Source organism: Taudactylus pleione, unplaced genomic scaffold (genome assembly GCF_031769625.1).
Source record: "Taudactylus pleione unplaced genomic scaffold, aTauple2 ptg001314l, whole genome shotgun sequence".
NCBI lineage: Eukaryota > Metazoa > Chordata > Amphibia > Anura > Myobatrachidae > Taudactylus > Taudactylus pleione.
This window is the reverse complement of record NW_028285714.1, coordinates 12481997-12496105: the sequence shown is the minus strand read 5'-3', so window position 1 is coordinate 12496105 and position 14109 is coordinate 12481997. Positions and strand designations below refer to the sequence as shown.

Genomic DNA, 14109 nt, shown 5'->3' with positions numbered 1-14109 from the left:
CGGCTCTGAATCAGACGCTAAGTCCTTGGAAAACCATAATGTACTGTAAAGTCATGTTTTGTTGTTTATTATGTATTCCTTTTAGTAAATAGGATGAATTCCATGATAAGGGATATGAATAAATAAAAGCAAGTGGAACAGGCACATTGTCGATTGAGAGCAGAGAAATATTTGACAATATAATTTTCACAGATGAATCTTCTGTTGAATGGCAGGATGTAATTCTGTAAATGTGCACGTCTCAATAAAACCACCTAATTTTTGGGTTTATAACCATCTTATCTTTTGGATATACAGTATTGTTTGTTTTACAATTTGCAGAACAACTCACTAAATATTGTACTGCATGTGCTGCTTCTTAATAACCAATTTTGTTTATCATTGCAGGCATTATGGATAAGGTCTTCTTTAAAAAAAATTAGACTCTGATGCCATTTGTGAGAGAATTCTATCTATCTGGCCAAATGTTGTTTCATAATGATATGAAACACACTGCTTCAGCCAATTCTATAGTAGAGAAAGGTATCAATTGGCAAGACACACCACCTGAGTGAGTATAGTCCTACTGTATTGAGTTCTTATGTAATAATTCTAGTAAACTTTATTTTTATTTGGTTATGATCACCTGAATTCCTCCATGTAAGTCCACTAGAGTCATGCTGGTGAGGTCTTTTGCCAATAACAGTGCCCTGTTGTACCCTTAAAGCTTGGTATGCTCACCACTATTTAGGTTGCCACTTGGACTTAAACATGGGACAGTAGAGGCTTACACAGCAATTCAGGTGATCACAGGTGTTATGCAGCTGGAGTTGAATTCAGGAAAACTAGCAGGTCATGATTTTGGTTGCTATTCAAAGATGGTAGCAGAGATATGACCTTGATGACAGAAGGATGACCTTCATGACAGAGATGCATCCTTGATGGCATTGAGGAAACAAGACCATGGGCAGATGCAGCTGATTAAGGTGGTATGATCAGCTTGATTTGGAGTGGCAGGACTGAGAGCAGGGGTCACAGCTCAGAGGTGGTAATCACAGGTACGGTGAGGCCACGGGCAGAAGCTGCTGCTAGAAGTGGTAAGAGAGGCTATGATGTGAGTAAATTACTGCTTGCAGAAATCACTCCTCGAGGGGGAAACGCAGGTGTGGTGAGGCTGCAGCAGAAGTTGCTGCTCTGGATGGTAGTAGCAGTGAGACTGTGAGAAGCTGGATGGTCAGCAGGTGTCACAGCAAGTTCAAGACAGAAGTCCACAAGGTCTTTCAGAATTCCGGCAGGCATAGATTCCAACAGGACTTGAACGGGAGCCAGGGTTTACACACGTGAAGTAAAATATTACTGGCAAGATGGTGCAGGTCTTGCAGGCTTATAAAAGATACTCCACAAATCAGCATGCAAGTTCAAGAATTAACAGATGGCCATCAGCTGGAGTGCTGCATGTCAATCCAGCAGTCCTGGCATTTTGGTCTCCTAGCAACCACAGATACCATCCCAATTGGCATCCATGTTGCCTAGTGACCAGGAAGATCCTGCAGCTGGTAAGGTGTGGCTTCCCCGATGGCCAGCAACAGCCAGAACCAATGGAGGTAAGAACAACACAATAAATGGTGGCTTGTGACAGTATCCTACCCTTGATGAGGGGTTAAGGAACTCCTAAAACTGGCTTTGTTTGGTAACTACTTGATAAAGGCCTTTCAATTTTATGGAGTTTGCATAAACTTCTTAGGTACTCAATCTTTGTCTTATGTCCCATAGCCCTTCTAGTGGACCAGAAACTGTAACGTGTCCCTGCACAAACGCTACTTGGAGTTCAAGATCTTCTCAAAGAGATACTGTGGATGACCTGAACCACCAATGTAGAAGGCCTTCTTTGGTGTCTGACTCTGAAACTTCTTGAGAAGAATGCCAGCTTCAGAGGGAACAGTGGAAGGTGTTGTTGATTTTGAGAGTCTAGGGAAGCCTGAGACTGAAAGCCATTGTATTGACTTTTAAAATAATCCAGAATATACCGATGTACCTAGGGCTCAGTTTTTGAGACTGTTTGTGTTACTTCTTGGTAGACAACCAAACCAAATAACCAACCTTAAAATTGCAAGGCTTCTGGTGCATGTCTACCACAGACCTGGAGCCTACAGGAGAGCCTGATGAACCTTGTTCCAGATAGTTTAAAGCTGCAAGACTAATTAGGATGACTGAGAAAATTCAGGGAGTAGGCTCAGATGAATTTTCCCCTGGAGTGTTGTCCAGTCACACTTATAAAAGATGCATGGCATGAATTATTATAGGCAAATTCTGCCAGCAGCATATGCTCAACCCAGTTGGTATGAAACTTGGACACATAACAATGGAGGTACTGATCCACAGAGTGAATGAACCAGTCTGACTGCGCATTCCACTTAGAATGGTATTCAGAGGAGATTCTGACATTGATATCCAAGGTGAAACAAAAGGACTTTCAAAATTGAGCAATGTCCTGTGGCAGACCATGAAGGTGGAATATGTGCTGGACGAACAATGTGGCTAACTCTTTAGCAGTGGGGTGTTTGGATAAAGGGATGAAATGAGCCATCTTGCTAAACAGATCCATCACTGTCCAGATGGTGCTACACTTGGTGTTACTGGAAGGTCAACCACAAAGTCCATAGAAATATGCAACCATTGTTTAAAAGGCCCTGAAAGGGGAAAAAGATGTCCAGCATGAGCAATATGGAAAATCTTATTCTAGCACTCTATTATTCTGCAGGGCCCACTCTGCTCCGGATTTCCATTACTACAGAGTTCTACCCTGGCAGAGGTTCTCAATGTCATACTGAGGTGTTAGCCTCATTCTGGACTCGGGGTTCCCTACCACGTTAGTTCTTATATGCTAAAGACTGCTTATATATATTTGGGGATTCTCTTCTATACATATTATTGCATACGTGAACCTCTGTGCTGTTTGAGACTTTATTTGAGACCTTGCTGTTTATAATTCTTTTGTGAATAAATTCAATTTTCTTTTATCCTGTGCTACTTAGATTTATGGAAAGGTCATTCCTAAGACCACCCCAGTTTATTGTGCCTAGTAGGCCTGCCTCCCTCCAGGAGTCTCAAGAGCCAGCACCCGTGACAATAATGTTATGATCACCTGAATTCCTCCATTTATGACCTCTAGAGTCATGCTGGTAAGGATTTTTGCCAATAATAGCCCCCCATTGTTCCCTTAGATCTAGGTATGCTCACTGGTAGTTAGGTTGCTGCTTGGACAAAAGCAACAAAGACAGTAGAGGCTTACATGGCAATTCTGATGATTGCTAGGTGTTATGCGGCAAATTCAGAAAAACTAGCAGGTCATGATTTTGGTCACTGTTTAGAGATGGTAGCAGAGATGTGATCTTGATGACAGAGTTGTGAACTTGATGGCTGAGACATGACGTTGATGGCAGATGTGTGTCCTTGATGACTTGAGGTAACAAGACTGCAGACAGATACTGAAAGTGGTTCAGTATGAGTGGCTAGGCAGAGGGTGGCAGGACTGAGAACAGAAGTCACCGCTCAGGTGTGGTGAGGCTGCGGTCAGATTCTGCTGCTCAAAGTGGTAATAGAGGCTATGCTGTAAGTAATTGACTGCTGATGGAAGTCACTGCTCAAGGTGGAAAATGCAGGTGCGGTGAGGCAGCAGCAGCAGAAGCCGCTACTTCGGATGGTACTATCAGCAAGACTTTGAGTGGCTTGGTGATCATCAGGTATCACAGCAAGCTCAAGACTGAAGTCTGTGAGGTATGGCCGAATTCCAGCAAGCAGAGACTCCAACAGGACTTTTGCAGGAACCAGGTTTTACACGTGTGGAGTAAACTATAACTGAAAAGATTACACAGGTCTGGCAGGCTTATAAAAGGTACTCCACCAATCAGCATACAGGTACTAGTATTAAAAGATGGCCAGCAGCTGGAGACCTACACGTCTATCTGTCAGTCCCAGCAGTACTCATGGCCACCCAGCATCTTGATCTCCCAGCAACTGCAGGCACCATACCAGTTTGGCGTCCATTTTGCCAGGTGACTGTGGAGACTGTCAGATACTGTGGCTGGAAGACTCGGCAACCTGGATGGCCGACGACAACCCCGTTACGATAACAAGCCGTGATAGAGACTTGTGACATATTAACATAATGTATTTATGTTTTATTTCATTCTTTTACAGGTCACTGGACAATTGAATTGGTCAGGGAACAGTTATTGGTACACACTATATGATATGTCATGCAGTCATTTGCCTGCGACCACTGTCCACAACCATCGTGTAATGTGTAAATAAAATTAATTCATATTTAAATTTTTTTAGTTTAGATATTCTTCTTCAACTAACAAATGTACCCTTTGTATCACTTTTAGAAAACTGTATCCTGTTTCCATCAGCAAACAAGACAGATCCACCCATACACATTCTGCAAATAAGGAAACAATTTATTAGTTCAATACAGGTGTGTATTGTAAGCATTTCATTAATTTTACTCCTGCAGGTAACATTTAATCTCAAATTCTTCATTTCTGATTGGTAAGTCTCAGCATAATACAAAGAGAGAATTAGTACATTTACATTATGAACAGTTGTCTATTCTCTTAAACAATGTTTATACTTTTTTCTTTTTGATGCAATTAATTTATTATTATAATACCTCTAATAAAAGATACTTCCTTCCTCAACCTGTATAGGTGGGCAACATTTGGAATATGCAAGCTCTTCAGGTTCTCTGTGTACTGCTTAGTGTGTCCTTGGTGTTATCTGGAACTCAGATATGTAAAGACCCAGACAACAATGCCTATTCCATTATTACATGTGGTGCCCCTGGGAAAGATGGTTTACCAGGCAGAGATGGTAAAAATGGACTTAAGGGAAAAAATGGAGATGAAGGTAAAATATCCTACTACTCTATTTCAGTAATGTAATTAACTGAATTAGTTGTTAAACTTTTTATTATTGAAAATAAGGTTTTATTTGTGAACAGCATCTATTGAATATAATTTTTAGGAATATTTTATGTATTGCAATGATTAACATTCAACATCAAGATTAACAAATGTTAATGTTGAATGTTTTTTTATATATATTTATTCCAGGACTACCAGGACCAGCTGGACTACCAGGGATTGCTGGACCACCTGGACAAAGAGGAGAACAGGGTCTCGCAGGCCCAAAAGGTGATAGAGGGGACAGTGGAGACTCTGGTAAACTTATATGACTGTTGCAATTCATTTATATTATGTTATTGATTTTACAATCATGTATTAAGACATTTTTCATTAAATAATACTCATATCATTACCATTAATACTATTTTATAGAATTTAACTTTAAAAATAGTCTTGTTATTTTTGGTGAAGATTAAAGTAATTGGTGATTGGTTTTTTTTATTATAAAAGTGCAGCAAAAATTAACATTATAAGCTTAACATTAAATGGTATTTTGACAGTTTTTGAAAATGTTACAACCTGTAGTCCTGCAAATAACAAGTGAAAAGCTATTTTGGTACGTACTATATTGGGCTTAAGCAGAATATATTGTTATATTTCAAAACACTGCATATATATCACATACAACTTATGAAATGATTCATTATTATAAAATTTCTTTTTAACTAGTGAACTCATCAACACTGCCTGTTTATTAGATATTAGAAATCTGAGTCTGAATTCACATAGGACAGTTTGCACTGATGTTATTACTCTTCAAAATAGGCAGTTTATATGATCCTGAAGCGGTAAAGAGAATAACAGAACACAGGTGCCTTGAGCATGGATAACATATTTGGTCAATTCCATTGGCTGCAACTTTTAACTTCTGCCACTAAGGGACAAACATAAAGAAAAAACAACTAATGGTGCATACACACGTTCAGATTTTTTGTCAGATCTAAACGATAATGATTTTAAAATTCAATCGTTCATATCTGAAAGAAAATCATGTTATCCTGCAACGATGAACGATGCGCGCTCCCACATGTCAGATAATGATTACTGACATCTGATGTGTTTGCAGTCAGATTTGGTCAATTTCATTCATTTTAATACTGTCTGAAATTGTTCAATCGTTCAACTCGTTCAAATCTTTGGTAAAAATTGTTGACTCATTCAATCGTTCAATCATTTATAGTTCATGTGACAGATCTGACCATATGTATGCACCATTACAAAATAAAGTATCTGATTAACTAGTGCAATGCGACTATAGCAAGCATTATCTAAAAGCATAATTAGGTTAAATCTATAAAATATAAAGTATATCATACAATGCTTTATTGCTGTATTGACTATTGGGCATAGTGTACAGGCATTAATTTGCACTCTTTCAACAGCACTAAATGCTTTAAGAAAACAAATTATAATTTTGGATAAACTTGCAAATGACCTGCAATCAGACTTAACACAGCAAAGAAAAGGTTTGTATGCCTATGTGACATGTTATGATATCTGGTTATATTTTTTCTATTTGTAAAAGAAAACGTATACTGGAAATGGCATAGTATGTGTAAAATATTACTCTAGAATTGTGTATACAGTAGTCCGCAGATAGATACAGTACGTTATCACATGTAATAGCTTGAACTTGTCCTGGCAGCAATATGAGCAGTTCTTAGGAGAATTCCATGCACCTGACAAAAACATATATGAACCAAATAGTTTTTGGTCAGAAAGAATGACACAGTGGTGGAGATTCAATTAAATGTGAGTTGACTAGCAAACCACTTTACCGCAGCTGAAGTGCTGACAACAATTCATTTATACGAGTAGTCCCTTCATCATTTACGTTCTGGATGTGCTAGCAAAAATGAAAGCTCTTAAGACACAATACATGTGTACTGCTCATTGTGCGTCTCTATAGTAGAATTGGTGTTGGCATAATAACTGCTGTAAAAAAAAATCCCCTCCAATTACTTTATTATCAAATATTAAAGCTGTGTATAATCATACTGCATACATAGAAATATGTAGTAAATTATAAACACTATATAACAAAGATTCATAAACATTATGCATATTGGATTACTAATTTACAAAGCCCTACATGACCATGGCCCAAGGTACCTAAAGCAGCTTCTGAATCCTTACCATCCCACTCGATTACTGCGATCTGTTGATGGACTATTAACAGTACCTAGAATCTCCTGGAATTTGTCTAGGGGTCGAGCTTTCAGTTTTGGGGCTCCAACCTTATGGAACTCACTTCCCCGCACAGTTCGAGAGGCCTCCACTCTAGAATCCTTCAAAAATAGACTCAAGACTTACCTCTTCACCCAAGCATTTTACTAATGGCCCTTGTTTAAGCTTATTTTGTATTTTGTACTGTAAAGGCAAATGTAAAGCACTTTGAGTCCTTTAGGAGAAAAGCGCTATAAAAATGAAAGGGGGGTTGTGCTGCATATCCTAATTTAAATCGCTATAAAGTGCTATATAATTAAAATTATTATTATTATTATTATTATTATTATTATTATTATTATTATTATTATTATTATTATTATTATTATTATGTTGTAGAAAGACAATAAAATTGAATGAATTAAAAAGATATTTAGTTCTAAAAGACCCCTAGTGTAACTGCCCAATTTTAAAGCAAAAAATAGCTATGGATGATTAAACTACCACCCATCACCATTTATGTCATGTATCTTGACTTGGCAATGTGTACAGAGCCATGACTATAGATGTATATTAACAAACAATGTTTTATATGCACTCTGTAATACTGTATATATAGTTATCTGTATAACAAATATTTTTATTTAGTCCGTATATATATAAAATAGAAGTCAAGAGACCGCACTAATCTGAACATTGTAGACAGATAAAGACAGTAAACAAATTTACATAGTACAGTACATAGGGCCTGATTCAGAGTTGGCAATAGAGTAAGATAGAGCAAGTAACTGTATATCTTGGTAAAAGAATTTTGCACTGAAGGTAGGACAGATGTAAGATGTGCAGAAAGATTTAGATTTGGGAGGGATGTGTCCAACCTGACATCTACAGTAAATTGCAGTGTAAAAATAAAGCTGTCCAGCATTTGTGGGCTACATGCAAAAGCAGCCAGTATTTACCCCACATGTTAAAAAAAGCATGTATTTGCACCCCTTGCATTGCAATATGGTTTATCCAGGTACACAGTTACTTGCTCCATCTTACTCTATTCCCAACTCTGAATCAGGCCCATAATTACCACCCCAAAATGCATAACAAAGTAATAAGACATGTTGAGAGGGAGCATACCCATAAGAGCTTACATTCTAAAAAGGCAATGAGGAATGGATCAGAATGGGAAGAAGTAGTCCTGAAGGTGAGAGTGAGAGGAAGTGAACAGGACGGAAATGAGGAAGCTGACATTGGCTGAGCAGAGAGGCTGAGAGGGAGAAAGGAGATGTGGAAGGGAGAAAGTGGTTGAGGGCTTTGTAATTGAGTGACAACAGTTGAATTTGATTCAATGTAGCATAGGCAGCTAGTGGAGAGTCTGACAGAGGGGAGCAGAAGAGGTGGAGCAGTGAGTGAGGACATAGAATGTGAAAAATATTTAGAAATTAGTGGTTTGGGTTTCACCTGGTTCTTTTCGCAAAGTTAGCATGCAGCTTGGTTTGGTTCGGATTTATCTTACTGGCTATCCAAAAAATTTGAGAGCCGGATAGTCAATATAATGCAGTTTTTGAGATCCGAATATAACCGAGTAAAACCGAATAAAACTGAACTGCACATCTCTAAATAATACTCTAGAGGCAGGCATCGGAGTTGAGGAGGGATTAAAGAGGGGTAAGGCGAGTAAGCTGGAGAGGTGATAGTTACAGTAATCAAGACAACTAATGATAAGGGCCATATCAGCAAGAATAGAATGTACCAGCATGATGCACCCACTCAGGTCCATTTTTCAGCAGACAATTAACCTACTAATGTTTTTGGACCTTGGGAAGACACTGGAGTATGCAGAGGAAATTCATGCAAGCAGGGGTAAAAAAAACTAATTCTACACAGTGCACTGGGAGTTGAACCAAATAGCTCCAGTGCTATGATTTAGCTATACTAAGTATTATACCACTCATGATCCGACTATCATTCTCTTGGTTTGTTATAGTGGGATACAGTAAATTTATGCACCAGGAAAAGGCATTTCTGCAAATTAGCATCACCATATACAGCAGAGCTTTGCTCTTTAGTCAAACCGAGTAAAGTGGATTCATTATTAAATATTATTTACTGGCACTTTTCCATGTTTCATATTCTGTAATTAGAATTAGGAATTTTTAAGCCTCAAGAATGGGAAATATTTAGCAACATGTCTACCCTTTGTTTATTATTTTTTAGCTTTTACATTTTTCAAAGGAGGAGCAACATCTGGTAAAAAGATCTATGTTTCAAATGATGTCCAAGCTAATTACAATGATGCAAAGGAAGCTTGTGCCAAAGCAGGTGGTCAGCTGCCTTCCCCAAGGAATGCCGAGGAAAACCAAGCTGTGTTAGATGTACGTGCTAAATATCCCATAGCTATATTTCTGGGTATAAATGATATACAGAGAGAAGGCACTTTTACATATCCAAGTGGTGAAAATATTGCCTACTCAAACTGGAAACCTGGGGAACCCAATGATAACAATGGAGTGGAGGATTGTGTAGAAATGTATGACACTGGAAAATGGAATGACAAAAATTGTGCTGAAATACGACAAATCATTTGTGAGTTTTGATCCATTTGGAAAGCAAATCACTGCATTGCTTTAATCGTTTCATTTTTCTTATGTTCAGAGAAATGGTTCACTTTATTTTCTTATAATGAAAATCATTATAATCAGATATTCTAGGATAATTAAACACATATACACATATGCACATATACACATATGCAACACATATATGTTGTCTACTGACTAGAGCATGTTTAAAAATACATTTTGCTATTTAGTTACCATTAAATAAAATTGTTCCTGGATAGTTTGGGAACTTGAAACAGTATATACTGCAATAATAAATTGTCAAGTAAATAGAACATCTAATGGCGGGACAGCACTAATGAATGGATTTTTTATTGAGTATCTAATGGCTCTTTGGACCTGATTCAGAGGTGCATGCAAATCCCATCATGGCTGCAATCCCATAAGCAGCAATTCTGCAAAAATATGCAAATTTCGCAGCCGCTGGGATTTATACTGAGACGCCCACTGGTGGCATCTTAAATCCGCAGCTTGCATGCAAAGGCTAATCATCAGCTGCACATTGGTCAAACCATCAATCTTCTAAGCAACCCTTTGGTTGCTCAGAATGTCAGTCATAAGTAAGCCACTGGAGCTTTTACAACTGTGTATGAATTCACAGTTGCAGGCTGCCCTTTAAACAGTCGCAACATGACTGCCCTTGACCGGCTACCCCTGTTACCTCCCTCAATCATTCCCAGACTGTCAATCACTTTGCATAGAAATCCCCACTGCAACTGTTGTTGCTAATCAATCACTGCCTGTGTGCAGTGCGACTCTGTGCAGTCCAAAATAATTGCTCAACTCTGCAAACTTTAGCATTGCGTTCACTTCTGAATCAGACCCTTTGTTATCAAAGTATGGCAGGAATATTGTTTTCATTCTTTTCATATAACTTTATAATAATGTAGATGGATTAATTCTTGTTAATTATGTAGTGTACGCATTCAGTTAGCACTGGTTTGAATGTTTTATTATAAGAAATCACTTGGGTATAAATTGTCTTTGTGATCGCCTTTGTATTTCCAACAACAAGGACTAAAACATATCGATATAAGATCTATACATTATTAATTTAAGAATAAAAAGTGTTACACTATCAGCCTATTTTATTTGTATTATTATTACACATGCACTTCTGACATTTTATAAATACATCTACAATTATTGCTTTTAATATTATGCTGTCAGGCACTTGTCTTTTTTATTTCCAAATTGTCTCTCAGGCGATACACAAACTGGTTTTCTTAAGTACAAGCAACCAATAGGAAATTATTTATATATACTATATTGATTTGCATTTTGTGTATGTTTATGATAATATTAACATTTATACTGTGATTGAGTGACAGGACCCTTCTAGCACAACAACATTTTATGTATATATCAGTGTCTCTGAAACTCACATCATTGACACAGGTCAGAGGTGTCAGAGTTCATACCAATTGGCATTAACTGTAATGTAACTGCAACTTAGTAAAGTTTTTTTTGGTTATTCCTTCAGAATCGCATTCATCCTTCAATAGCACAAATCTACAGATACAGTGGTAAAATGGGAAACATCCATAAGCTATTTGTTTCATAAACTGTATAGCCACCTAATGGCCCGCAAAGCAACTGAAGAATATATGCATGCCACCTCCCTGGGCTAAAGACTAACATATCAAGAAGAAAAAGAGAAACTAAAAGAGAGATGAAACTATAAAGCTCTGAAAATATTCCAAAAAAATACAAATAATAAAGGACAAAAAAAAAACTGAACACATAACATGGTGAAGGTAGAAGAGGGTATAGTAAAAATAGTACAATCTAACAGAAGAAGATACAGTATTATAAAGGAAACAGAGTTGCAGACTAAAACAGAGAGGATACAAACATAAAAAAATACTAAACAGAAAGCACTTTCACTGTCTGAAATGACACAGAAACAGTAAAGAAGAGACAAACAATAAGACAAAAGATGGGGGAGAGGGTAAGTAACGGTATGGAAGGTGAAAAAAAAATTTCAGCCAGGCTGAATAGAAGAAACAAACTGTAAAGGAAACATAGACCGAGAGAGACTAGCGGTATATTTACTAAAGTGTGGGTTTTTAGAAGTGGAGATGTCGCCCATAGCAACCAATCATATTCTAGCTATTATCTTCTAGAAGGTGCTAGATAAATGATAAGTAGAATCTGATTGGTTGCTATGGGCAACATCTCCACTTCTAAAAACCACACTTCACACTTTAGTAAATATACCCATAGAAGAGAGAATAATAAGACATATACTAAATGGAAAAGTACTTCACTATAACAGAGAGAAAGACGGTGTATTACAGGACAATGTAAATGCTGAAGAAAATAGCAATCACTAAGTTGAGCTTCTTAATAGTTTTACTCTTGGAGGAATGCCACCTCAGAAGCTTCATTTAAAAATTGGAGCAGTACAGATGTGTCCTGCTACATCTTTGTTCTAGACGCTATGTAGCGCGCCCTGCTCATTGTGCTGTGCCATGATGTATTGATTTGCATCCTAAATTTGCACTGAGATGCTGGAAAAGCCGGAGAGTTGAATCTGTCCATCGTATGTTACTTTTCCTAAACTGCCCGGCACATGTCTGTAGTACCACCTGCTGATTGGCTGACTGAACCTGTCATTTTGGACTATATAACAGTGTGTTCATCATGGATCGAGATATGTAATTTAGTGTGTATCAAAGGATTAAATCATTTGGTGTGCAAGTCCTGAGTACACTTTTAAAAAACAATTTATAATTGTGTTCTGCCATCATTATTACAGTATATTATGCTAGATACATGTATCAGCGTGATAACACCTAATTTTAGAAAAGTTAGTGCCAGTTCGTGCAACTTGTGCAGTGCACATTGTTCTGCAGTGATGTGCAGCACTCACACAGTGATAACATGCCTTAGAAAATAGAAATAAACAGTGCGGTTTTAAGGTCACTGTATAAAACCATTACTCAACTATAACTCTCAGCCCAGAAAGAGGTGTCTTTGGATTACATGCTGATTGTGCTCCTCTGCTGCAAACCTGCTGCAATTTCTGCACTACTGTGCCGCTAGAGCTTGTCAGACATGTCGCTAATCAGTACATATCACTAAGTACTGGCCACTGCAGCACTATAGACAGTGGTATGCAGCGCTCTCATAGTGATGGCATGCTTTAGAAATTAGTAATATGGTTTCAGGAGCGATGTATGAAACCATCACTGAACTACAAGTCTGAGCACAGAAAGAGGTGTCTTTGGATTGCAATCTGACTGTGCATTTTCTGCAGCACACTTGTGACAATGTTGGTGCTGCTGTGCAACTAGGAGCTTGACTCTGATCGCTACACATAACTAAGTGCCAGTTATTGCTACAATATACAGTTGGAAAGTAGTAGAAAGAGGTCTATTTGGATTACACACTGACAGCACTATGGGGTGCTCACACAGTAATGACATGCCTTAGAAATAAGTAGTTAGGTTTGTGCAGGAGTGTATGAAATCAATACTGAACTACAAGTTTCAGCTCATAAAGAGGTGTCTTGCACACGTGCAGCAATTTCAGCACTACTATGCTCCTAGGAGCTAGGTGCTAATTGGTACACATAACTAAGTGCCAGTCACTGCATCAATATAGACAGTGGTGTGCAGCACTCACACAGTGATGGCATGTCTTAGAAATTAGTAGTGGGGTTTGAAGGGCTCTATATGAAATCATCACTGAGCAACAAATCTCAGCCCAGAAAGAGGTCTTTTTGAATTACACACTGACAGCACTGTGCGATGCTCACACAGTGATGACATGCCTTACAAATGAGTAATGGGGTTTGAGCAGCAGTGTATGAAACCATTACTGAACTACAAGTCTCATCCCAGAAAGAGGTGTCTTTGGATTGCAAACTGACTGTGCATCTTCTGTAGCAAACCTGCACTACTGTGCCACTAGAAGCTTGATGCTAATCAGTACATGTAACTAAATGCAACTTGCGCTACATGTGAGACAACAGTATATATCAATGATCAGTGTGTGCGACTTGCTTTATGTTTTAAATGGTGAATATGATTGTAGGGGGACACATACAGTACATAATATTAGAGTTTTTTTACTTAATCATTTAGTGCTAACTGCAAATACTGTAAGGAAACACACCAAAGAAAAAGAATATTTGTTTTTTATTATACAATAGTATTCTTTAAAGATGATAGTGGTGGTGGTTGAGGTGTGGTCTACTATAATATTTGGAGTGGGCGGCATGATGAAATTACAAACTTGGTGTGCCCTCTAGCATGAATGATCTTTTATTACATAATAAAGGACATGTTTTTTTAGCCATTTAAGCAGTCAGCTCAAGGTCTGTCCCTGCAATTACAGTACTTGTGCCATGAAAAGGAGAGGGATTCATAGTGACC

The 14109-nt window shown here is 37.9% G+C and overlaps 1 protein-coding gene across 2 annotated transcripts; it reads left to right on the top strand.

Moving 5' to 3' along the window:
• Window positions 1-346: 346 nt before the first annotated feature.
• On the top strand, window positions 347-9703 carry LOC148443263 (pulmonary surfactant-associated protein D-like). Of its 2 annotated transcripts, XM_088463058.1 has the most exons (5): window positions 347-388; window positions 4710-4890; window positions 5106-5204; window positions 6332-6415; window positions 9324-9703. In XM_088463058.1, the coding sequence occupies exons 1-5, from the start codon at window positions 347-349 to the stop codon at window positions 9701-9703; spliced, it is 786 nt and encodes a 261-aa protein (XP_088319184.1). The 2 variants fall into 2 exon arrangements, with proteins under 2 accessions (XP_088319184.1, XP_088319185.1); XM_088463059.1 differs by lacking the exon at window positions 347-388 and having other exon boundaries at window positions 5097-5204.
• The last annotated feature ends 4406 nt before the right edge of the window (window positions 9704-14109 follow it).

Excerpts from the sequence above, each read along its gene's own strand:
- LOC148443263 (XM_088463058.1), top strand. The coding sequence starts at position 347 with ATGTGCTGCTTCTTAATAACCAATTTTGTTTATCATTGCAGG. Across the intron at positions 5,205-6,331 it reads AGGGGACAGTGGAGACTCTG|CACTAAATGCTTTAAGAAAA; the intron begins GTAAACTTATAT and ends CTCTTTCAACAG. Across the intron at positions 6,416-9,323 it reads CTTAACACAGCAAAGAAAAG|CTTTTACATTTTTCAAAGGA; the intron begins GTTTGTATGCCT and ends ATTATTTTTTAG.